Source organism: Brassica napus, unplaced genomic scaffold, assembly GCF_020379485.1.
Source record: "Brassica napus cultivar Da-Ae unplaced genomic scaffold, Da-Ae ScsIHWf_627;HRSCAF=923, whole genome shotgun sequence".
Taxonomy (NCBI): domain Eukaryota; kingdom Viridiplantae; phylum Streptophyta; class Magnoliopsida; order Brassicales; family Brassicaceae; genus Brassica; species Brassica napus.
Genome location: NW_026016686.1, coordinates 25,946 through 49,541, shown reverse-complemented (window position 1 = coordinate 49,541; position 23,596 = coordinate 25,946). Strand labels below are relative to the sequence as shown.

The 23,596-nt window shown below is 36.1% G+C and overlaps 5 protein-coding genes across 6 annotated transcripts; 3 read left to right on the top strand and 2 right to left on the bottom strand.

Annotated features, from left to right (window-relative positions):
• The first annotated feature begins 1,318 nt into the window (after positions 1-1,318).
• LOC106404735 (ethylene-responsive transcription factor ABR1) lies at positions 1,319-3,675 on the top strand. Its single transcript, XM_013845421.3, has 2 exons — positions 1,319-1,916; positions 2,697-3,675. The coding sequence occupies exons 1-2, from the start codon at positions 1,490-1,492 to the stop codon at positions 3,410-3,412; spliced, it is 1,143 nt and encodes a 380-aa protein (XP_013700875.1). The 5' UTR covers positions 1,319-1,489; the 3' UTR covers positions 3,413-3,675.
• Positions 3,676-5,164: 1,489 nt separating this feature from the next.
• On the bottom strand, positions 5,165-5,893 carry LOC125604806 (protein GOLVEN 2-like). Its single transcript, XM_048774986.1, has 2 exons — positions 5,803-5,893; positions 5,165-5,634 (listed from the first exon to the last, which is right to left on the bottom strand). The coding sequence occupies exons 1-2, from the start codon at positions 5,876-5,878 to the stop codon at positions 5,474-5,476; spliced, it is 237 nt and encodes a 78-aa protein (XP_048630943.1). The 5' UTR covers positions 5,879-5,893; the 3' UTR covers positions 5,165-5,473.
• A 3,878-nt stretch (positions 5,894-9,771) lies between these two features.
• LOC125604805 (glucan endo-1,3-beta-glucosidase 8-like) lies at positions 9,772-12,584 on the top strand. Its single transcript, XM_048774985.1, has 4 exons — positions 9,772-10,220; positions 10,313-10,769; positions 11,048-11,250; positions 11,737-12,584. The coding sequence occupies exons 1-4, from the start codon at positions 9,874-9,876 to the stop codon at positions 12,185-12,187; spliced, it is 1,458 nt and encodes a 485-aa protein (XP_048630942.1). The 5' UTR covers positions 9,772-9,873; the 3' UTR covers positions 12,188-12,584.
• Positions 12,585-14,878: 2,294 nt separating this feature from the next.
• Positions 14,879-17,440, top strand: LOC106379059 (probable WRKY transcription factor 51). Of its 2 annotated transcripts, none has more exons than XM_048774983.1 (3): positions 14,879-16,407; positions 16,477-16,635; positions 17,143-17,440. In XM_048774983.1, the coding sequence occupies exons 1-3, from the start codon at positions 16,181-16,183 to the stop codon at positions 17,351-17,353; spliced, it is 597 nt and encodes a 198-aa protein (XP_048630940.1). In that variant the 5' UTR covers positions 14,879-16,180; the 3' UTR covers positions 17,354-17,440. The 2 variants fall into 2 exon arrangements, with proteins under 2 accessions (XP_048630940.1, XP_048630941.1); XM_048774984.1 differs by having other exon boundaries at positions 14,885-16,407; positions 16,480-16,635.
• A 75-nt stretch (positions 17,441-17,515) lies between these two features.
• LOC106379058 lies at positions 17,516-22,820 on the bottom strand. Its single transcript, XM_048775006.1, has 3 exons — positions 22,652-22,820; positions 21,224-22,607; positions 17,516-21,128 (listed from the first exon to the last, which is right to left on the bottom strand). The coding sequence occupies exons 1-3, from the start codon at positions 22,818-22,820 to the stop codon at positions 17,516-17,518; spliced, it is 5,166 nt and encodes a 1,721-aa protein (XP_048630963.1).
• Between the last annotated feature and the right edge of the window lie 776 nt (positions 22,821-23,596).

The window sequence follows — 23,596 nt, the reverse complement described above, 5'->3', positions numbered from 1 at the left end:
TTATATATTTGTCAACTATTTTTATATACTTTTTACATACATATATATATACACCTTGATGTGAATACTTTGTAACTAAGTATTCACTGCAACTAAATATCTTAATGTGAGTACCTTAATTATTATAATTAAGTATTCACTACAAGTTAACGAATTTAAAACATGTATCCTTAGAGTGCAGCAGGGACACCCTTAAAGAGAGTGAGCCATCCCTTTAAGAAGGGCCTTGTCGCAAAAAGTAATAATGTTCGTATGTAAGAGTCTATTGATGTTTGAGAATGTATTAAACATTTAGAGTGGATAGGCAAGAAAAATCGAAAACGAAGAATATCTCCTGGGTCAAACGGTCAAAGATAATCACGTGTGCCGGTGTGCGTTGGCCTTTCACCACCGACACCGTCCTTTGACGTCGGCACGAACCAACACCGCACAGCACTGATTCTCTCAACTTGACCTTCGAGCTAACCGTTTAGGCAAATATTTTATTTATGGTTTACTTATTTTTTTTTTACAATTCATCTTATAGTGATTATAGAAATCACCGAACCTTAAATAAAGTAATTAATCATCGTGTCTGAATGTCTCCATATATTAACAGTGTTTATGTTGACAAAAAAAACAGTGTTTATAGCTTTTGGTTTTACTTTGCAACTTGTCTAGTTAATGACACTATAACCCCCCTAGGCTAAATCCTACCAATAGATATCTTAGTTAATTGAAGTTTATTGGGCTCGTTTAAGTTTTGATAACAACACTTAACACTTCAATTGCATGTCGACGAAATTAAATATCTCCCAAGTTGCAGAAGTTTCATCGTCCACTACTTTTTTATTGTTTCTAAAATAAATGATTTTAAATTCATAAATAGTTTTGAAAAATAGTTCAAAAGCGTATTTTATTAATTAATAATGATAAATTGTAAACTATTAACAAAATTTATCAAAATTATCAACAATTTGAAGTTACTGAAAATCATTAATTATCAAATAATATAATTTAATCATATTTTTAATTCGTGAAAGTATGAAAAATTTATTAATTTGAAATAGAGGGAGGAAATATACATACACTAATACAGTGTTCAATTTGTATAAATTTGTTCATATTGACCTGAATCACCAAAACCAAATTTTCTTCTGTTATTATAGCTCAACTTTATAATATTTAGTTATTTGTCTATTTTATATATAGAAAAGTGCATGTTTTCCTTCACATTCACACGGCAAGAAAGAGAGAAACCGACTCTTTGATTTGGCGGCGCTGAATAAAAAAAAGTGTACACAGCAAAAATATTTGTATATCTATCAGCTTAACTCCTCTATCTTAAAAACATCTTGTAAAATCTCTGTTTTTCTTTCTCACCTCTCTGTTTTTCCTCTCTCTCTACAGAGTTTTCTTTATCTCTAAGAAAAACATTTTTTTAAAAAAAATTCAGGGTTTATAAGGTTTAAGTTTCAGAAGAGGTTTACTAGAACGAGAGATTTTTTTTATGTGCACCTTAAAAGTGGCAAACCAGGAAGATAACGTTGGTAAAAAAGCCGAGCCGACCACTCGAGAAGATGATCACCGGACGTTATCAGACATGGATCAATGGTTTTACTTATTCCCGGCCGAAGACAGCCACCTCCATCACCGTGATAACGCTCTTACGCCTCCGTCATCGTCTCTTATGCCCAGTTTTAGCAGAGAGATGGAGATGTCTGCGATCGTCTCTGCTTTGACACATGTCGTCTCTGGAAATGTTCCTCCTCATCAATTCGTTGGCGGTGGAGAAGGTACTTCGAATTCCTCCTCGTCCTCCGGGCAGAAGAGGAGGAGGGAGGTTGAGGAAGGTGGCGGTGGAGGTAAATCAGTCAAGGCAGCTAATACTTTGACGGTTGATCAATATTTCTCCGGAGGCAATTCTAGTTCGAGAGGTAACTATTACTGTTTTATTTTAAAACATGTCATCCGGCTACGATATTAATACAAACTACTATGCATGTTTTAAAACAAATCCGTATAAGATCATTTCTTTCAAATCTTTAGTTTGTTTTCTTTCAAAAATTATGGTAAACTTATTCATATTATATTAGATTATATAAGGTTATTTCACACATAACAAACAATTACTGTTTTATTTCTAATTAACGTATTAGTTTTTTGTATTTGATAATTAATGAATTAAGAGAATAATAATAAAACGTGAAAAAAATTCACGAATATATGACTGAAAATATAAACTGAAAATAAAACAAAATTTAAAATACAGAACTGCAATTAATATTGTAGTTTATATTTTAAATTTTTAAAAAATGTGGATAAGAATAAGATTAACAAATTATTAATCCATGCAAATAAGTAAGAAAAGCGTTGACAACATATTTTAAAATACTAACAAATAACGAAAGTGCACTTGATTATCCTAAGACATATACTTTAGAATTATAATAAAAAGGTCAATGTATTTATTTAACAAAATGATGATGATGATGATTATATGCCAAAGGCCCCAAAAGAATATATCTCCCTCCATTTGCCTCAAGGGTCGTTTTCCACTTGCTTTACTTTTTACTACTTGTTCATTGCTCTTTGTGGCCTCATCACTTTCTCATAATCATCAACTCTTATAAGGACTTTCTTTTATAATAACATTATTCGAGACATTCAATTTTATTTTATACTACTGCTTATTTTATACGTTTGTTTGTTTGCAGTGAGAGAAGCTTCGAGCAACATGTCAGGTTCAGGCCCAACATATGAGTACACAACTACAACAACTACTAACACCGAAACGTCGTCGTTAAATGGGGACCAACAACCTCGAAGAAGATACAGAGGAGTGAGACAAAGACCGTGGGGAAAATGGGCGGCTGAGATTCGAGATCCTTTCAAAGCTGCTAGAGTTTGGCTCGGTACGTTCGACAACGCTGAATCAGCTGCAAGAGCTTACGATGAAGCTGCTCTTCGGTTCAGAGGCAACAAAGCCAAACTCAACTTCCCTGAAAATGTCAAACTCGTTAGACCCGCTACAACACAATCTGTACAGCAAACAACCGCTGTTCAGACACCAACACAGTTCAGGAACTCGGCTTCTACAAGTACCCTTTTGCCCCTAAGACCTGCCGTTAACTCTCAGCCGTTGATTCAACCGTATAACTTGAGTTACTCAGAGATGGCTCGCCACCAACAACAGTTTCAGCAACATAATCATCAACAAACTATGGATTTGTACGATCAAATGTCGTTTCCGTTGCGTTTTGGTTACACCGGAGACTCAATGATGCAATCCACTTCGTCATCATCTTCTCATTCTCGTCCTCTGTTTTCTCCAGCAGCGGTTCAACCGAGTGAAACCGGTTATCTCCAGGACATACAATGGTCACCAGACAAGACAAGTAATCATAATTACAATAATAGTTCATCCTCCTAATGGAATTGCTTCATTTCCTTTTCTTTTAACTATATAGAGCTAAATAGAAAAGAGAATGATCATTGCTTGTTGTAGGGTTTAGGTTTAGGTTTGTATTGCTTCTTTCTGCCTTGCATGTTTTTCCTGTTTTTTTCAACATTTTATCTTCTTTTTTTTTGCATAATAATAAATTTGTTGTAAAAAGTAAGAAGAGTTTTTTTTAACTCTGTTATCTGAACCAAACAAATACAACAAAAGTTAAATGAAGAATTTTTAGGACAGAACCTGAAAGATTCTTTCCAATATGAGGGTGTGTGGCTAACGGTTTCTCAAGCTCTTAGTGCCAGCTTTATGAATCATAGTTTCTTTGTGAATTTGGTGACAACTCTTCTCACCAAGATCTAAAAGCTTCTCCAAGTTTGATGCCCATGACTTTAGAATTTCGTTGCTATCTTTAACGATCAGACTATTCCTGATGGTCTGACGATTTTTGATATCACACAACCATCTCTGATAGATGCTTCTCTGCTTCCTGAAATATAATGAACCAATATGAAGAAATTTTTTCAAACATATAGCTGGTTACATTTAGATTGGTGTTCAAACTTATATGCCTCAATGTTGGGCATAAAAGTAAAATCTGCTTTAGCTCCAACAATGTTGGTATATCAGCTGGAGCCGCTTCTACAATGTTCTCATCTTCCTTAGTTTCTTTTTATCTTTGGTGGTACCTGCGTTAAATACACTCAGAATCAATAGATCTCTAGCATCTTCCTAGATAGGATTTGTGCACGGTCGATCCAAGCACAAGCGGACCTTGAGGAGTTCAGATCACTAACAATTAGCACCAGCAAAGTACAAACAAAACACATAGCCAAGGATTTGGAGAAAATAACACAAGGTCTTACTTGTTCAAGGACGAATTCAATCTTCTCAGTTTTTGCCATAGTACCAGTTCGTTCGCAATCAAATTACACGGATCAACTAAGAAAAAGATTTCGAGATAATACGTTTATTTAATGGGTCGATATTACGTTTACTTAACGGGCTGAGATAATATGTTTATTTAATGGGCCGAGATAATATGTATTTTTGGTTATAGCCTACTAGGTTCCACATGAGTTTGTTGATTTACTTTGTTCGTTTTCGATATGATGTCTATTTCATACATAACACATGAATTTATTGCGTTTTGCATCTCAGTTTGTCATGTGAAAAAAGTATTGATGATCACTAGAATCATCGAATTTGGGATATAAAGTGAGTCTCGTGAATTCTAACACGTTTATATGTGCATTGGTGGACGAGTATTCTCTAGATCTCTGATATTATTTTCATACAAGGCTTATTCATTAGAAAGTTGTTTATATTAGTATTTTTTTGTTTGTTGTTTGTTATATTATCCTTTTTGAATACCATAAAATTCGGGATCAAAGTCTGTAATCCTCTATGCCTAAAACCACAACATCATGTAATATTAATTCTGTCCAAACAATCAGTCAGACCAAAGACTTCTCACACAATGGGCATGATCAGTTACCGTTGAGCTAATGTTTTCATGTTGTTTGTTTCTTGTTGTTTGTATTAAAAATATAACAAAAAAATATAATATGTTTGGTATATTATTATCAGAAATATTTGAGTTTATAGTATTATAAACGATGATCGATTCAATTATCAACACATATAATTATATAGACAATGTATCATTAAACTTAACATAAGATATTAAGAGTATATATAGTATATACACAAAATATGTATATCCATTGATTAGTTCAATATAAAAGAAGTATATTCATTGACATTCATTCACAAACCGAAACCCATGATATAACACACACACAAACTATGATTATTATACAGAATCGTTTGTATTTTTATGTTTATATAAACTCGATTATACTAAATTACATGTATACCAACTCGATTACTAATATTTTATAATTTTTATTCATAAAATATTTCAGTTCCCGATACTTGATAGTATTTCTGTTGAATATATTATATAAATCTCGGGATATCATAGAATCTTGGGATATCTCACAAGAAATTGATAAATTCATCACATGTGTTTATTAATTAGCGGTTGTGTATCGGTCTTTTCTTGTTCGCACTATTATAATCCATATCCACCAATCCATAACCATCATTTCCTCCGTCTTGCCTTGAGTTCTGAGTCTCCGGCTCCTTCTCCACAACCAATAGCTTTCTATTCCTCACGATTTCTCCCGTGTTTTGTGCTAAAAAGCAAAAGAAAAAATCAATATTATATACTATTTTTTTGGTAATACATATTATTATTAGAAAAAATTCATTCGAGTTTGTGTATAAAATATTGATCGCAGTTACTTCATAAATATTATAAACTCCTGATATGCATCTGTGTGTCGTATTCGCTATAAATTTACCTTGAGCAGGAGAATACATTAAGATGATGAGAAGAAATGCCAGGAGGAGTTGCTTGTAATAAACCCTAACTGCCATTTTTAGAAGTGACTTAGTTTATTTCTCTCTGGCTATATGTTTTTTATTGAACCTTTTTGTGTTTATATATACAAGATGAAAGATTCTGTGATGAGCTTATGGTCCCATATATTATATCAGAATTTAAGAACGTTTTGGAAGTTATTGAGACATATGGGTCTAAGGACATGACGTCGATATTTATGTGTCTTCCCACTAACATAATTTTATATTTACCTTTTAAAAAAAAAAAAACATAATTATATATTTAAAATGACTTCACGGTTGATTGTTAAACTATTTTTTGCTTTAACACGTTTGAACAGTCAAATTATTTAAATTATCAAATTATTCAAGTGACTTTACGGTTGATTGTTAAACTTTTTTCTTTCTCTTTAAATTTTCTCTACAATGTTGTTTTCATTAACAAGACTAGGAGAAATTATAGCAAGAGGTTATATTGAGTAAGAGGGAAATCAACAGTTTAGTTATAATTATACTAGCTAGGTACGTGTAATCTATACTATTATTTGCGAAGTAAATTTTTAGAATCGAGCTCTCACGTTGAAAGTTAGAGCGGTTAATATCTATATTACCCTTAATGAATTTTATATATAATTAATTATATAATTAAAAATAATTTTTATTAATAATATTAACTTTTATTAAAAAAAAAGATAATTCTTATATATTGGGTTGTTATCTTAAAACATATTTTTTAATTATAAGATTTAAAAATAAAATATAAAACAATTATAATAAATTAAGTAGTTAAAGTCAGTGTTATCCTTAATAAATTTTAATTAAACATATGTATTTAGTTAGATTTTTGTCATATATATATATATAAATATGTTTGATTTAATTTTTTGAAAACATAATGATAAATTATTATGCTGGTTTTTGAATTAATAAAAAAAAACTAATAAATATTTGTAAATCGATTAAGTCCGCATATTCGGGCAAAACACCTAGTAAATTGATATAAACCATCCGCAATGAAAGCAGTTTACAAAAAAAATAAACCATCCAGAGTCTTTTTTTTTTCTTTTTGTCAAACAACTACTTGCATTACTTAGACCCGAAAGAGTTCAGTCTACAAATTCAAAACGAGCAAGGCCTGATCTTGCCAAACAACCATCCAAAGTCTATAACCATATTCTTGGTCAAAAAAGAAAAAAAAGTCTTAACCATATTTTAGTGCTAAATTATAACAGTGAGATAAAATTCGAGGAGATGCTAGCTAGGACCGAGTGGTCCTTTGATCAAATGGAGATATTGAAAAATTGTGGTCCTTTAAAGGAACACGATTTATCAGAACATTCAAAACAAATGAAATTTACGTCCAATATTGTTTATACATACAAACACATATGTTTCACGTAGTCAACGCATGGACGAAGAGAGATATTGGTAATCTGACATCAAGAGGGTTAGCTAGAAATCTAGCATGTTATATTTGATGATAAAATTTTATGAAGGCCATCTTGTTTTATCTATAATGCATGTAATATACATCAGTTTTACAGGATTTGAAATTCATAGACAATACAAGGCATAAATACTAGTTTAGCCAGATCATGAATGGGATTCTCGTTGATAACGTGAGATTTACCTGATTCTATCATTTCGTTAAAATTAAAATAAATTGGACCACATTAGGGATGTGGATTGGAGTGTGGGGTCGGGGACATGTTAGATAGAGTGTATAAATATAGCAAAAAGGACGTAAAGTTTGTAGAGTCATGTGTTTGAGGTGTTTCCCAGTAAACCATTCATTATTACAATTTATTTTCTTCAACTACAAAAGCTAAAATTTCCGACAAGAGTTGGCCTACTTTCATTTTCCATTTATTTTCAAACATATCATTCTATTTTTTCTAAAAAAATTATTGACATATAATTCCACGTGAATGAATATGATACATCGTTTTTTTCTAAAGTTAGTTGAAGAAAAATTGACAATTCTAGTATAATAGTATAGTGATCCGATTTGATCAATGCAATATATGGACTTAAAAAGTTTGAACTTTATTTGATATTATGACTCGTTTTGAGTTCTATCCCATGAAATAAATGGATAAATGACCTGATATTATTATTTGTGGACCTAATTTTAAGAAATTCTCTGTGACATTATTTCCAAGACTTTATAATTTTTATTATTGCCAGTTTCATATGATTAGGTAGATTAGACTTTTACGTTTGAAAAGATCGGGAACTTTTTTTTCTTTTATTGAAAAGTCCAGAAACTAGCCACAATGTCATGTACCAAGAACCAGTGACAATCTCTAGACAACACCTACTGATGAATGTTTTGTTAGTACAGAGAAGAAAGTCATGACCAAAGAAAGAAGTGTGTGTTTCTCTAATTTTTGGTTTTAGCTATCTCCGAAGATTTTCAAACACTTATCGGTTTTACATAGAAACACGTAGTTTCACGGAGATCGACATCAAAGCAATGTGTTATACAGACATGTTGAACTGAGATAGGGACCATGAGAGCACATGGAAGGTTTGGTCCCATTTGGTATAATCAGTCTTTGTCTCTCTTTCATCACCGTTAACAAGTCTACATTTATGTCTTGATAGCTTAGACAAGACATGAAATGAATCATACCAAAATCACTATCGAAGATTTTACCTATCCATATATGTTACGGGCCAATTTCATTTTTCTCCAATGCCTATCAGAGATTAAGCAATTGTTTGTGTATTACATAAGACAATACTAGAACAACTGAGACTTCACAATGGGATTTTTTTAATTGTTGCCAAATGAAACAGGATTTCAGTAAGGTAACCTCTGGCTTGTAGAGCTTGGATTGTGTTACCGGACTCAGCCTCACAAGTTGAATTCCTCGAGGGTTCTTCGAGCAAAACTTGAGAGACCATTTGGTTGTTTCAGAACTTTCTCTTTGTTACAATCATATATAGTGTTGTGTTATATATGTGACTTGGAGGAAAATAAGCTGTTAAAGTATTATAGGTTTGGTAGAACGAATTGGTGTTGTTGATAAAACTCTTGCATGGGTAAGGTTTTGTAAAAGCAAATACATGTAACTTTAAGATCAAATTCAAGATCTTTGGACTTGTAGAAGCTAGAAGAATAAATGATTGGAATCTCATGAGCAGATCCATGGGAGGATAATCAAATCCGAATAGCAATTATGTAACATAATCAAGAAATAGGAGACTGATTCAAAGGAAAGAACCTTCAAGTAGCTGATTCTGCATGGCGTATGCTAAGAGATGCAAGTTTAATAATGAGTTTAGATTTTAATTAGCATTATATTTTTTTTTTGTCAACAACCCACTCTATCAAGTCAAGTTATGTTCGATAGTAACGATGCTTCTGGACACGCCCCCATCCGAACCTGTCTAACTTATGTTGAAAAATAAAATGTCTCGTTGTCTGACTTCTTTAGCTAGCTCACTCATTGAACTAACATTTTGGTTTAACATTCCTAGGATTCACAATAAACAAAGAGCTAACCTTTTGTTTTAAATATGTAGATATAGATAAACATGATGCTAGATTCGATTTTACATATCGATGTACCACCGTAATAAAAAAAATATTTTGCGACCAACATCCATGTTAAATAATGCTAATTTAAGAGAGGTTTAATTCTTTTTTGACATCAAGAGGATTTAATCTTTAAAAAGGAAAATTCGACCAATTTTTTTTTCTTTTTTTAATAAAGTTCGACCAATTTTATACAGCGACATATTCTCTTAACCAAAAACAAAATAATTAACTGATTACAAGTGTCCGGCAAAAGACATCTATATTCACTCGTGGTTCTTCCTAAAAATAGAAACTTATGTGAAGCTAAAATTCCTCACTAGCAACCTAAAAACACTCTTATTACAACATTACAAACGACCACCCAAAGACACGAAAAAAAAATTCCCCGACTGTTAGAAAAGACAACAATCAATCAAACATAAAAAAAAACCATCTTCGAGCTACATCAAACATACCTAATCTCACTCATCACCACTTTCTCAATATGGCCGGAAGAGCAATGATGCTCGTTAATGTCGGAACAGTTATAATGACCACTTTGACCCTGGCTAGCTTGGTCAGAGGCTTCGGTGTGAACTGGGGCAATATCGCATCGCATCCACTGAATCCTGATATTGTTGTTAGGATGCTTAAAGACAACAAGATCAATAAAGTAAAGCTTTTTGACGCTCATTCATGGACGATGAATACTTTGGCCGGTACGGGCATGGAGGTTATGGTCGGAATCCCTAATAACCTTCTTGAAAGTCTTGCCGAAGATTACGAAAATGCTAAAGATTGGGTCAAAGAAAATGTCACGGCTTACATGCGTAAGGGTGGCGTCAACATCAAGTAACCCTACAAAACTTTAATGATCATATTCAAATATTCAATTAGGCGATAAGTGGATTGACTAAAGTCCATTATATGATCGCTATTTATAGGTACGTGGCCGTGGGGAACGAGCCGTTTTTGTCAGCATACAACGGATCGTTCTTGGAGACAACGTTTCCAGCATTAAAGAACATTCACAAGGCGTTAAAAGAAGCTGGACATACTGATAAAATGAAAGCCACGATCCCACAGAACGCTGAAGTTTACCAATCAGCTAATGATAAGCCATCAGAAGGAGATTTTAGAAGCGATGTAAAGAAAACGATGCTCGACATAGTCAACTTCTTCCACGATAATGATTTACCTTTCACAGTCAACATTTACCCTTTTCTTAGTCTTTACCTAAACGAACATTTTCCCGTTGAATTTGCTTTTTTCGACGGTAAAGGCGAGTCAATTCCTGATAAAGGTAAGAACTACGATAACGTGTTTGATGCGAATTACGATACGCTTGTTTACTCGTTGAAGAAAGCCGGGATTAAAGATATGAAGATTATCATTGGGGAGGTAACTTGATAAGCAAGTTATTGTTTATTATGTATAATATTTTAAAAAAATCGTTAGACAGTGATTAGACGCTTTATTCGAGATTTTCGTTTACGACAACTATACCGACTTAAAAAAAAATATATATATATTTTAGAAAAATCGGTTCGTTCATAGTCAATTTGTCGGCTAGGCATTTAGTTTTTTATGTCATTTTAAAGACCAATTCCTAGAACACTCATTATGTATGAATATCACAGATATTGAAATAGTTTATTGAATTTGGTTATCTTTTACAGATTGGGTGGCCAACGGATGGTCATAAACATGCGACGCCAAAGCTAGCAGAGAAATTCTATGCAGGTCTTATGAAAAGACTTGCTGAAGAGGAAGGGACTCCATTGAGGCCTGAGAGATTAGAAGTTTATCTCTTCGGTTTCCTCGACGAGGACATGAAGAGTATTATGCCTGGACCATTCGAGAGACATTGGGGAATATTTAGGTAATATAAAAACGTCTCTCTTCATATCTAACACTCTAAAACTAGATTTCTTGATCGACAAGTCACCTTCTTATTGTTTTTAACGTTTTATGACATAGACATTTTATATGATGTGGTAAGAGCTATTTATATCAAGTTTCAAAGTTTTGCTCTCCTGAACTGGATTTGTCAGATACTAATAGTATAATACTGTGCATGTGTTATTAAAACCAATTCTTAGCGTTTATACATTTTGGATAAGATTTTTTAGTATTTTGATGTCTTTTTTTGTTCTATTATTTGACTTTTCGAGTTTTATTATTCACCTCAAATTATTATCATACCAATATTTTCACGTAATAACTACTAACTTATTACGACTCATAATGTTCGTCTTTTATTGTCCTTGGTTACGTTACATACTATATGTGCACATATAAGCATAATTGGGTAAAACAAAACATCAGTCATTGACATTTCTAGTTGTTTCTAATATTTGTCCACCAGATACGATGGAACACCTAAGTTTATGCTAGATTTCACTGGAAAAGGACGCAAGATCGTACCCGTGGCAGCGAAAGGTGTGAAATACTTAGATAAACAATGGTGCATAGTGAACAAAGACACGATCAATCTAGATAAGGTTGCTCCGGACCTAGAGTATGCATGTTACCACGGTGACTGCACTGCGATGAAGGGTGATTCAAGATGTAGTAAGCTAGACAGAATCCAAAACATATCATACGCATTTAACATGTATTATCAGATTCAGGGTCAAGACGTTAGGGCTTGTGATTTCAAAGGAACTGCTAGGATTACTAAGGACAATGCGACTGTGGGAAGTTGCTTGTTCCCTATCCAGATCGTAAGTGGAAGTGACGACTTCAGGATCAGCTTTGTGTTCGGAAGATTCTTTGTCGTTGGACTTGTTCTTCTGGGATTAATAGCAACTATATAATTTGTTCTCTTTACTGATTTTTTTTTTTGTTGCAATTTTGGGGAATTAATTCCATACCGGTTAATTGTTATTTGTTGTTCGTCTGATAACATTTGAATTAGTACTTCTATATATGTGTTTTATAAATCGATATATATAGTCAAATGATCATATACTCGTTTATAGGAAGTGGAATGAAATAATCAGTTTAGAAAATCATATACTCATTTATAGTTATTTTTCGTTTAAATTTCAATTTCATTTGTACATATATACATATGTTCATTATATCAATGTAAACTCAAGTGTTCAATCATATCATCATTCCACAAACTTTATGGTGATTAAAAAAAAACTGTTTCTCCATCCTATCATCAACTCTGATGCGTTACGTATAACAAAGCCACACCACATGATTCTTTTTGTCATCTGAAATATTATTATTACTAGGTTAAGATCCGCGCCTTGCGCGGAATGAACGTTATATATATAAATTATTTTACATATTATATGTTTCTAATCTATTATGAAATAATAAATATATATTAAATAATTAAAAAGTCAGTAATTATTATCTATATAATTAAGTTGGTGCGAACATATAAATAAATTTTATTAATCCAAAAGAATATTTTTTTTCTATTTGATATGGTATATAATTAAATTTAAATGATAGTAACATATATATATATATAGTATATTTTAATATTAATATTTATTAAATGATGCTTTTTGCTCATTTTTTTTATCATTTGTATCTGTTATAGCAAAAAATTTAAATTATTGATAACAAAATTTTCATTGTGGAATTAATAGTTTAAGTAATTTATAACATTTTTTAAAATTAATTTGTCAATAGTTTTTCAAAATTTAAAAATTGTTCAAAGTAAATTCAAAATTAAGATATTTATTTATTTTCTTATATGACATATAATTTAATTTAAAATGATATATATGTACATATATATTTTTATATATTTTTTATTTTTAATACTTATTAAAAGAGACTTTCAACTTATATTAATTTCTTATTAATTTGTATCATGTCATAACAAAATTTTTAAACCATAGATCACAAAATTTAAATTTGAAACTTTTAATGGTTTTAGTAATTTATACTCGTTTTTAAAAATTTTAAATATAACATACAAAGAATTTTTTTAATTTTTATTAAATGGTTACTATGATTGTTTAATTTATTTTAATAGTTTAAAATTAAACAAATATAATAAAAGATACACTTATTTTTATCAAATCCTTATTATTCAAAGTCATTAATTGTCATATATACTATAGCCATATTAGGTAATTCCGTAATTTTATTTATGGAAATAATAATGTATTTATGGTTAGTTTAATAAAAAGTTTATTATATATTTAGATGGACCAACATATTTCTCTAAGGATTCTAAGAATCATTATAGTAATGACATGTGGGTACAAAAAAATGTTGTAATGATTCTCAAATAATATATAAGAGATTCAAACCCACGTTACAAAACCAAACATGTGTAGTCACAAGTCTGAAACATCAGAGTAAAGACCGAAAAAAAAACCAAATCGGCGATTTAGACGAATCCTAAAATCCAAAACCACAAGCTGCTGGTTGCTAAAGAAACACCCACCAGAGCCTCAACCACCATAAGCAAGACTCCAAATCAACCTTAGATATTTTGAGTCTCCACCAAGATTTATAAAATGCCACACCACATGTATCTGTATATATTATTCTCGGTTAATTCATTATTTTTCTTTACCTTTGAACACAATAAAGAGCAATTATTGTTGTGGTAAGCAATTAACAGTGGCGCCAGGAAATTTCGCCTTGAAGACAAGATTAAAAGACCACTTTGAATCGTTGACTTAGGAATAGACATTCGAAATTGTGTTCACATGTATGTGGGTCAGTGTGTGTAATAATACTATATTCTGGAGACAAAACGAATAATTAGAAGAAATTATATAATATTTTGTCGACAGTAAGAAACTATGTCGTCATCAGTTATAGGCTTCCTATCAAAACTGGAGTATATTATATTAACACATTGATTTGTTTTAGACTGATTTATAGAACTATGTATCATGTTATAATCGGATCGGATTAGTCAAAGGGTCAAATATAGATATCTTTGTTTACGTTTGCATAAATATATTAGACCTGATAGCAAATATTTTTGTTTATATATCTTTAAATCGTAAGTTAGGCCAAACATATCGATAAAGTTTGTCACAGTATCTCTATAAAGTAGTATATAATTACATTTTCAGAATGCAATAAGTCAAGTCTTATTGTCTTGGTGTGCACTGTAATTACAAAACGTTCTGTCGGTTTCAGACGCAAGAGAAGCAAACATACAACTTACATCCTCAGCCGTCGATCTAAATACCAAAACCCAAATGTTCACGTTACTGAGCACTCACTAATCACTACTATAACGTAAACGATAATGATCTATTTATCCAAAACTCATTACTTTAAGTGGAAGCTCACTTTTTCACGTCCATGCTGTCTGTGCATACGTCATTGCGATGACATCATCGTCAAAGTCCTCTTCGTTCACACGTGATGTTGAAGCACCTTCGTAGTATCTACCCTGCACTTGCTTGTCATAAGTAGTAAATGTTATTAAATCTTATCTCTTAATTATATTTCTTTACAAAGTTAAAATCTTAAATTATAAATAAAAGACCATTTGAAAAAAGAATGGAATCAGGAAGCGAGAGCCTCTGAGCGGCGCCTCTCCTCTGCGACATAAAGAGCGGAGCAGGTCGTCTTCTCCCGATCTCCCTCCTCGGTGGGCCGTATTTCTCACCGCCACCGGGGATGGATTCGCCTAGTCGTCTTCTAGCTTTGGTCTTGTTTTTTGTTTCTGTCATGGGTCGTGATGTGCAGATCTGGAGGTTACTGTGACTCCCTATCACCACAACGCGACCTAGCTTCACGTTTTGGATAAGTCTTCTCCTTTCTCCCTTGCGGTTTATCGACAATTGGTTGAGGTTTTAGTGAGGTTTCGATGGTTATGGTAGGCTACTTTCGGTAGCTAGGGTTTGGCTTGTTAAATTTGTTGCGCCTCATCTCTGTTTCCTCCGATCTGGTTTCCTTGCTTGTGGGGTGTATCTCGTTTTGATGGTGGTTCAGGTTCAGTTTTCGTCCGGAGAGTTGGGATCTGTGGTGAGTCTGGCGCCATATGTCAGATCGAGGATCTGTTGACGGTGCAGTGTCGCTGCTGGGAGCAGGACAGGTGCTTTCGCTGACGTCGCTCCAGTTCTTTCTTCAACTCTAGTTTGGTTGCTGTTCGTCTGTTGTTCAGAACGTCTTCGGTGCGTCGCTATCGCGATCTGTTCTCTTAAGCGGGCTCGTTTCAGAGCTTAATTTCCGTATTGGTGTTCCTCATCTCGCTTGGTTTCTTCAGATGGTCTTTAATATGTGGTGGCTTCTCCAATTGGTTCTGGTTTTGTTTGAAGTCTGTTGGTTTCTTGATCCGTATGCAACAACGGTGAGTCGTCTCGTGGATCCTGGGTTGTCTTTGGCTTCTTATCGGTGAAAAGGTTTGTAATTGAGGCAGTATATTGGCCTCTCTTAGTTCTGCTGTTACTTGTCGCAGCCTGATCTTTTCTGTTCTTCGATTTGGTTGTCAAGCTTGCCAGGCGCTCATCCTCGGTTCGTCTGGCTGTCCCTATGTAAGCCTCCGGTGGTTATGGGTCTTTAGGCTACCTGTCTTCTTTAAAGTCGTGAACTTCTTTGAACTTTAGGTTTTTGGTTTGACTTATCCTTTGTCTTTGTGCACCCGTGTTTGGGTTTTAGTGTCCCGTCTGTGGGTTTTAGTGTCCCGTTTTTGGGTTTTAGATTCTGGGGATATCATCATTTTCCGCCAGCCTATGTATTTCATCTTTGGATCAATATAATTTCAGTTGGGAAAAAAAAAAAAAAATAAAAGACCATTCCTATCTTTGTCTAGCCTTCTTCACCTGCACTCTCTCTCTCCTTTATTGTTTCTATTGTTAAAAAAAAGAATGAATCCCTCTCAAAGCCCTAGCCCTAATTTCACGTTCTTATCCGATGAAAACTCTATTTATTCTGTCATGGATAATTATGATTTTTCCAATTTGATGTTCAGTGTTGGTGAAGGAGGCAGCAATGGTTTAATCCAGGAGGAAACTTCATCTCCGACAACCATCGTTACCGGCGAAAGCGGCGGATCCGGCAGCGCATTTACGACGTTGAGGAAAAAGGAATCAACGTGAGTTTTAGTTATATTTGTAAGCTAGATTTTTAACCAAATATATTAATATATATGGTTTATTTTTAGTAGTCTCGATTGCAAAAATAGGGGAAGTAAAGATGGAGAGACGAAGGAGATGGGCCATCGAGTTGCAATTAGAACGAGATCAAAGATTGATGTGATGGATGATGGTTATAAGTGGAGGAAGTATGGGAAGAAATCTGTCAAGGACAACACTAACAAGAGGTAATCATTTAATTAGAAATAAATACCATTTGATTTAGTTGTTGATTTATATTATCTTAATTAATTGTTTTAAAATGATCATATCGTTGTTTGAGCATTTTCTGTCACCGTCTTGTAATTCTTCTAAGGTTTATAGATAACCACTAGCTAGATCATATAGTGATTTGAATACTGTCTAATGGTCCTATATTATTTACCAAACCACTTGTATTAAAATACAGATTCCATATGCATCCTTGTGTATACATGTCTTGTTTATATATACATAGCCTTCTGATTGGTTAGTGGTGGATTGACTAATCCATGTGCAATCATAATCATTCATCATAAAGATCTTATCTTGACTCATATATCTTAGGAGAAACAAAACAAATCTCCAATTTGTATCTTGGATACATATTTGGAGATCAATTAAAGACCCTTCGGTTATATAGTTTAATAGTGGATACTTGTAAAAGTAATCAAAACTAATAGACGGTGAATAAATGAATGTGATTATGTCTACAGGAACTACTACAAATGCTCAAGTGAAGGTTGCATGGTGAAGAAGAGGGTAGAGAGAGATGGTGAAAATGCAGCTTATGTGATTACAACCTATGAAGGAGTCCATAACCATGAGAGTCCATCACACGTCTATTACAGTGACATGGTTTTTGATCATGATAATTGGAAGCAACACTCTCTTCTTCAATCTATCCAAACATTTCCACCATGTTGAGATTATTAGATATTTTTTTTTTTTGATAAATATGTGAATATCATTAAAATGAAGCTAATTTGTACAAACAAAGAGTTATGCTGTCAAGCCTAATGATGCCCAAAAAAAGATAAAAAACATCAACAGACTTCCAAGTTAGGATTTAATATCACTAACTAACAATCAAGAATGCTTTAGCCAAACTTGCATTAGACCTCTAAATTTCCTTCGCTCTTTCCTTGCAAGGATTGAGTTCCGGATTAGCCTGTCCAGGTCTTTGAAGATCCTTTGAGGCGTAGAGGAAGTTGCGTTATGAAGACGGTTATTACGCTCTGACCAAAGCTTGTATATAGTTGCTTGTGCAGCAAGCCGACGGAGCGTTGTGGGGCAGGTAGAGTCCGATGAACTAAGCCAGTCACCAAAAGCTGTCCAAGTATGGAACAGAGTAGGCCGATAGCCTAGACGTTTGGTTATGAGGTGCCACACTTGTTCACTGAAACTACATCTGAGAAATAAATGGTCCCTTGTCTCAACACATCCAACACAAAGGAGGCAGGATGCATCAATACCTGGATCCCAAGTAGCAAGCCTTGCGCGAGTAGGCAACCTGTCCTGCTGAGTAACCCACATATGAAAGGCGTGGCGTGGAATGTGGCCCTTGAACCAGACTAAAGGAGCCCAAACAGCTTGTTCACCTCTATTCCTTATGGCTTCCCATGTAAGACTGGTGGTGAACTTTGCTAAGCTGAGATCATTAACACACCATTTATAAACATCAGGAGCAAGGGATCGGGCTGGTAGAGGCAACGTGCAGAGTAAGATCTGAAGTTGCTCTGCTTTAGGTGATCTAGCAGGCCGTAGAAGCCAACCTTCATTAGGACAAATTTCTCTAATCTTGGCATGAAGAGGGACACCAATATGCTGAGGACCATTATAACCAAAGAACTTGATCAAAGGACCTAAGGGCAGCCAGTTATCGAACCAGAAACTGGCCGAAGTTCCATTTCCCACTTCACACCTTATGAAACGTTCAGATAAAGGTCGGAGGTGAAGGATGGATTTCCAAATCCAAGAGCGCTGTTTTTCCGCATCGATGCTCCAAATGCTTTCGCCTTTTAGCCTATTTGTTTTTGTCCAAGAAGCCCACAAGGATTCATCTTCGCAGTGAAGCAGCCATATCAGCTTGAGAGAAAGAGTCTGGTTCCAAGTAGTAAGATCTCTCAAACCTAAGCCCCCCTCTGATTGAGGTAAACATACTGACTTCCAAGAGATTTTAGCTTTAGACCTACTAGTAATGTTACCATTCCAAAGAAACCTTGAGCAAAGGGATTCAATTGCCTTTATGCAGCCTTTGGGTAAGATGAAGCTTGAAAACCAGAAGTTCAGAGTTCCAAAGATGACAGTGGAGAGTAGCTGCCTTCTTCCAGCATAGGAGAGGGCTCTACTTGACCAGGAAGAAAAACGCCTCTTGAGCTGGTCCATTAGCGGTCTGTAATCGCAGATCTGGAGCTTACGGTGCATTAATGGGAGACCTAGGTATCGAACAGGAAGCGAGCCAAGAGAGAAGCCGAGGCTGGATAAGTCTGAGGCTTCTGTCGGGCTCATTCCTGCGACGAAGAGATCAGTTTTTTGACGATTCATCGAGAGGCCTGACCAAGCAGAGAAACTGTCTAGCGTTTCCGCAATCCGTTCGAGAGAGCTATGCTGACCATCAAAGAAAACCATAATATCGTCGGCAAAGGCAAGGTGCGTCACAGCCGGATCAGTAGCAAGCGGATGATACCCAATGAGCCTGTTTACATAGTCTTTGTTTAAGAGCTGAGCTAGGACTTCCATGGCTAGAACAAACAAATATGGGGACAGCGGATCGCCTTGGCGAAGGCCGCGCGTACCCCTAAAATAACCTCCAAGCTCGCCATTGACAGCAACTGAGAAACGCGTCGTTGTGATGCATTGGGAGATCAGTTGAACAAAGAAGTCCGGGAACCGTAAGGCTCGTAAGATAAGCAAAATAAAACTCCAATCAAGAGAGTCAAAAGCCTTCTTTAGATCAACCTTAAGCATAGATCGCTTGGAGATATTCTTCCAGTTGTAGCCTTGGATTAACTCTGTTGCCAAAAGGACGTTTTCTACCAGCAGTCTTCCGGGAATGAACGCAGATTGCGTGTTGGAGATAACTGATGGCAGTACTTGTTTCAGCCTATTTGCGAGAATCTTTGAGATTACTTTGTACGTTGTGTTGCAGCACGATATAGGCCGAAAATCAGAGATTAAGGTAGAGTTCTGCTTCTTTGGGATGAGGGTTAATATCGTTGAATTCCATTGTTGAAGCAGCCTACCCGTAGAGAAAAACTCCTGTACTGCCAAAATCATATCTCCTCCAACAGTTTTCCAATGAGAAGTGAAGAACTCTACTGGATAACCGTCTGGACCAGGCGCCTTGTTCTTTGGCAGGGAGAAGAAAACTTGTTGAATATCCAAGGGAGAAACAGGGGTTAGAAGAGCTTCAGACACAGCATGAGGGCATCTATAATCGAGAAGCTGGGAGATATCATCCAAGGTGGATGTTGTTGGAGGTGAATATCTACCAAGCAAATTCTCGTAATATTCCAGAGCATGATTCATTATCCCTTCCTTGGTGTCAATAATATTACCCAGATCATCCTTGAGGAACAAAATCTGATTGATGGAATTCCGTGCTCTTACGAATCGGTGATAAAAGGGTGTGTTTGAGTCGCCCTTGTCTAACCAAGTTACATGTGATCTCTGATGGTAGAAAGACTCTTCAGCCTTGGCAAGCAGGGACCATTTTTCATAAGCTTTCTTTTCTTCCAAGCCGGCTTGAGGTGTAGGAGAAGATAGGAGAACACGCTGACAGTGAGTAAGAACATCAAAAGCTTCAGAAACTCTTTTTTCAATCCCTGAGTAATTTCCTTTGCTGAAAGTTCTGATGATGCTCTTCAATTCTTTTAATTTCTTAGAAACCCTAAGCATAAATGTCCCTTCAAATGGTAAGGAGTTCCAGCACTCAGAGATGATTTCATGAAACTCTGGATTGTCATTTAGCATGGTGTAGAACTTGAACGGATGTTTGACTTTGGGCTTGGAGGCGTCAAGGAAGATACAGCATGGACTGTGATCTGAGATACCCGGGTCTCCAAACACACCAAGAGAATCAGGAAAAGAAGAAAGCCATACATCATTTACCAGAATTCGATCAAGCTTTTTAGAGATGACCGTGAGACCTTGATTATTAGACCATGTAAGCGAGTTTCCACAATAAGGAAGGTCGGATAGAGCAGCTGAGATAGTACAATTAAGAAAATCCCTCATGCCACGAGTTGAGTAAGCGGCAGAGGCAGAAGAGTTCTCAGATGAATCCAGAATCTGATTGAAATCGCCTACGACTGCCCAAGGAGAAGAGGCCATAGGCGCTTGGACAGATAGGTACGAGAGCTCGGACCATAGTTCCCTACGCATTTTCCTGCAGTTTGAGCCGTAGACCAGAGTGACAGCAAGCTCTAGAGCAACAAAGGGAAGCCTTACTGAGCAAGAGATACATTGGAGCGACTTGTGTAGCACCGAGACAGTAACCGAAGGGTGCCACAGAAGCCAAATCTTTCCTAACTCCGAGAATTCATAATTACATTCGTAATGCCATCCTGGGAAAACTCTGTTTATGATAGACACTGCCTTGATACTACTGACATGTGTCTCCAACAAGCCCCCGAAAATTGGCTTATTTTTCCGCAACCATTTCCGAAAGCCGCTACGCTTTATTTTATCATTGAAACCCCTAATGTTCCAACAAAAAATATCCATAAAGGGGTTAAAAATCAGAGGTTTAAAGGGCCTCTGCCCCTAGCATTACGCTTCGCTTGCTTCTTTGACCTTTGCGATATAACACGAATGAACTGATCATCTTCATCATCTGGATTGTCTTCATCGTTAGATAACCCTTCTGAGTCAGGATCAGGATCATCATCTTCAGAGGTACCTTTAGAAGAGGCAATAGGTGACTCATAATTCTCAGGTCGAAGATCAACAAAGAGCCTGCCTATTGAGACATCATGTTGCTCAAAGTTGGCTATTTGACGTGATGACAATACGGAAGGAGGAGCTATAAGGGGGGGATCGATTTTGTTCATCTTGTCTGATCGCTCCCAGCGTTTCGAGGCAGGAGGCTTTCCCTTTGAGAGGATTGGAACAGATCTCTTCTGATTCTGTAAACCCGTTCCAGAAGATCCAACGATGGGGTATTGGCTGGGAATTGGAGCTTTACCATTATCCTTGTTTGAATTTGTTCTGGTACAAGCATCCGTGGAGTGCTTTACAGATCTGCAAATCAAGCAACGAGGAGGAGCAGCTGGACATTTAGAGATGGTGTGCCCAACTTTGGAACAGTGAGAGCACAGCGACGGGAGCCAAGGGCACGAGACCCCTATTCTCACCACTTCTCCGCACTCGAATTGAGCATTTACTGCCTCCGGTAGCGGCGTCCGCGGATCAATCACAGTATACACCTTAGCCACTTCAATGTTAGTGAGGTTCTCTGTAGACGGGTGAAGGTACAGGGGATGACCCACAAGGCCTGCTATCTCCTTTAGAGCATCTCTGTTGAAGAATTGCAGAGGGACTCCATGGAAGTCAAGCCAGACCGGAACAGTAGATAAAGCTGGTTTCTCTGGAGTGACACCCGGAGCCCACTTTGCAACAAACATTGTTTGGCCGTCGACTTGCCATAAGCACTGTTTGAGTATCCTGCGCCTAGCATGTGGGCAAGGAACTCGAAAGAGAAAGGCATTTCCATCCATTTTGGACACTGAGATATCACGGCGCTGTTTACTCCACATACCGTTGACGATGGCATGAACTGCACCTTTTGCAGGCGCCTCCTCGTAGAACTGTCCAATAATGAAACTGTCCCAAGCCTTGCGGTTACGCTCTATAACTGAGTTTGGTATCTTAACGCAAGCTTCGCCTGAGTCAAGCGTAAAAGGGGTACCCTCTGGATCCATCCTTCCGGAGTTCGGGCTTACTTTTTCTTTCCACAGAGTCGCTTGAGTTTTCACTCCGGACTGAGATGGGGCTGTTTGTTGAGTCGGGACGGCTGATGGAATCTCAACATCCGACTGAACAGGTGTGTGAGAGTGCTCTCCAGTAATGTAGTTAGTGGAGGTAGCCTCACGATCTTGATTTTCAGGTACAATTTCAACTGTAGCTGAAGCTTGCGATTTAGGGATTTCGGCTGAATCGACGGTTGGTGCCGGGGGCCCTGAATCTGTGGCGAAGGTAAGCTAGCTGGGATTAGGGGAAAACCAGGTTGCTGAGCTTCTTCAATTGGGGGGGTTGAGGCGTCGTCATCCACGGCTGAGTTGAGATGCGCAGATGGTGACACCGGAGACGCTGACGAACCGGAGTGGGAGGCAGAGGCAGCGGGGCTGCTACCTGGGCTGCGATTCTTCTTCGGCTTCCTCTTCTTTGTCATGGTCGGCGGTGGGGACCGACGTCGAGCCCGACGCCGGTGGAGGGCGAACGAAAGAGATCGCGTTTCGTCTTTTGGGGAGAGAACTTTTTGAGCGCGTGAGGCGCGTGTCTCTTCTCGTTTCTCATTTAGATATCTAATCATTAAAATTTTCGCTGTGTATTGGTTGGTTCTGAATGTTTTAATGATGTGAATGGTTATGAAACATCTTGTGGTTATCAAAATATCAATGTATATATTGTTTTTAATTTGCAGTGTTGTGTTTATAAATGCTAAAATAGGTTTGGAATAGGCCCTTAATGAGTTTTCTCATGTGGGTGTTATTCACGGATACAAATCAAACCAAGTATATATTCTATGAATTATATGTAACCGTGGTACGTAAGTGATCTCTTCTGGTAGTGAAAGTTTTAAGAAAAAAATCACATGATTGCATTAACTCGATTTTCACTTGGGTAGTATATGTATATTTGAAGATAACAAGGAAGTGTGGACTGAAACTCAGATTAATCTATTAGAGTTTGTGAATAATCTTTATTAGTTGAGGTCTACGGCTAATATTTTCATTGATTTAAACATTTATTAGCTTAAAAAGAGTAAACCAATATTATTTCTGTAATTAGCATAGACTAAGCATATATACTAAACGCGTGTGTGGAATATAAAACCAGATGACAAAATTTTACCTCGGTTGAAAAGCCTATCTGCGGTAACAACTTTTACGCGCCAGCGAGGTCAACGATTACGGTTAACAATAACATAACTACGGACTATAACGG

What these genes read in the sequence shown, in the direction of transcription:
- LOC106404735 (XM_013845421.3), top strand. Translation starts at nt 1,490, where the DNA reads ATGTGCACCTTAAAAGTGGCAAACCAGGAAGATAACGTTGGTAAAAAA. An exon ending in AGGCAATTCTAGTTCGAGAG is followed by an intron (nt 1,917 to 2,696) that starts GTAACTATTACT and finishes GTTTGTTTGCAG; the next exon opens with TGAGAGAAGCTTCGAGCAAC.
- LOC125604806 (XM_048774986.1), bottom strand. Translation starts at nt 5,878, where the DNA reads ATGGCAGTTAGGGTTTATTACAAGCAACTCCTCCTGGCATTTCTTCTC. An exon ending in AATGTATTCTCCTGCTCAAG is followed by an intron (nt 5,635 to 5,802) that starts GTAAATTTATAG and finishes TTTGCTTTTTAG; the next exon opens with CACAAAACACGGGAGAAATC.
- LOC125604805 (XM_048774985.1), top strand. Translation starts at nt 9,874, where the DNA reads ATGGCCGGAAGAGCAATGATGCTCGTTAATGTCGGAACAGTTATAATG. An exon ending in AAGGGTGGCGTCAACATCAA is followed by an intron (nt 10,221 to 10,312) that starts GTAACCCTACAA and finishes CGCTATTTATAG; the next exon opens with GTACGTGGCCGTGGGGAACG. An exon ending in AGACATTGGGGAATATTTAG is followed by an intron (nt 11,251 to 11,736) that starts GTAATATAAAAA and finishes TTTGTCCACCAG; the next exon opens with ATACGATGGAACACCTAAGT.
- LOC106379059 (XM_048774983.1), top strand. Translation starts at nt 16,181, where the DNA reads ATGAATCCCTCTCAAAGCCCTAGCCCTAATTTCACGTTCTTATCCGAT. An exon ending in TTGAGGAAAAAGGAATCAAC is followed by an intron (nt 16,408 to 16,476) that starts GTGAGTTTTAGT and finishes GTTTATTTTTAG; the next exon opens with TAGTCTCGATTGCAAAAATA. An exon ending in AAGGACAACACTAACAAGAG is followed by an intron (nt 16,636 to 17,142) that starts GTAATCATTTAA and finishes TTATGTCTACAG; the next exon opens with GAACTACTACAAATGCTCAA.
- LOC106379058 (XM_048775006.1), bottom strand. Translation starts at nt 22,820, where the DNA reads ATGACAAAGAAGAGGAAGCCGAAGAAGAATCGCAGCCCAGGTAGCAGC. An exon ending in TGAAGAAGCTCAGCAACCTG is followed by an intron (nt 22,608 to 22,651) that starts GTTTTCCCCTAA and finishes CCACAGATTCAG; the next exon opens with GGCCCCCGGCACCAACCGTC. An exon ending in ATTCGTGTTATATCGCAAAG is followed by an intron (nt 21,129 to 21,223) that starts GTCAAAGAAGCA and finishes TTGGAACATTAG; the next exon opens with GGGTTTCAATGATAAAATAA.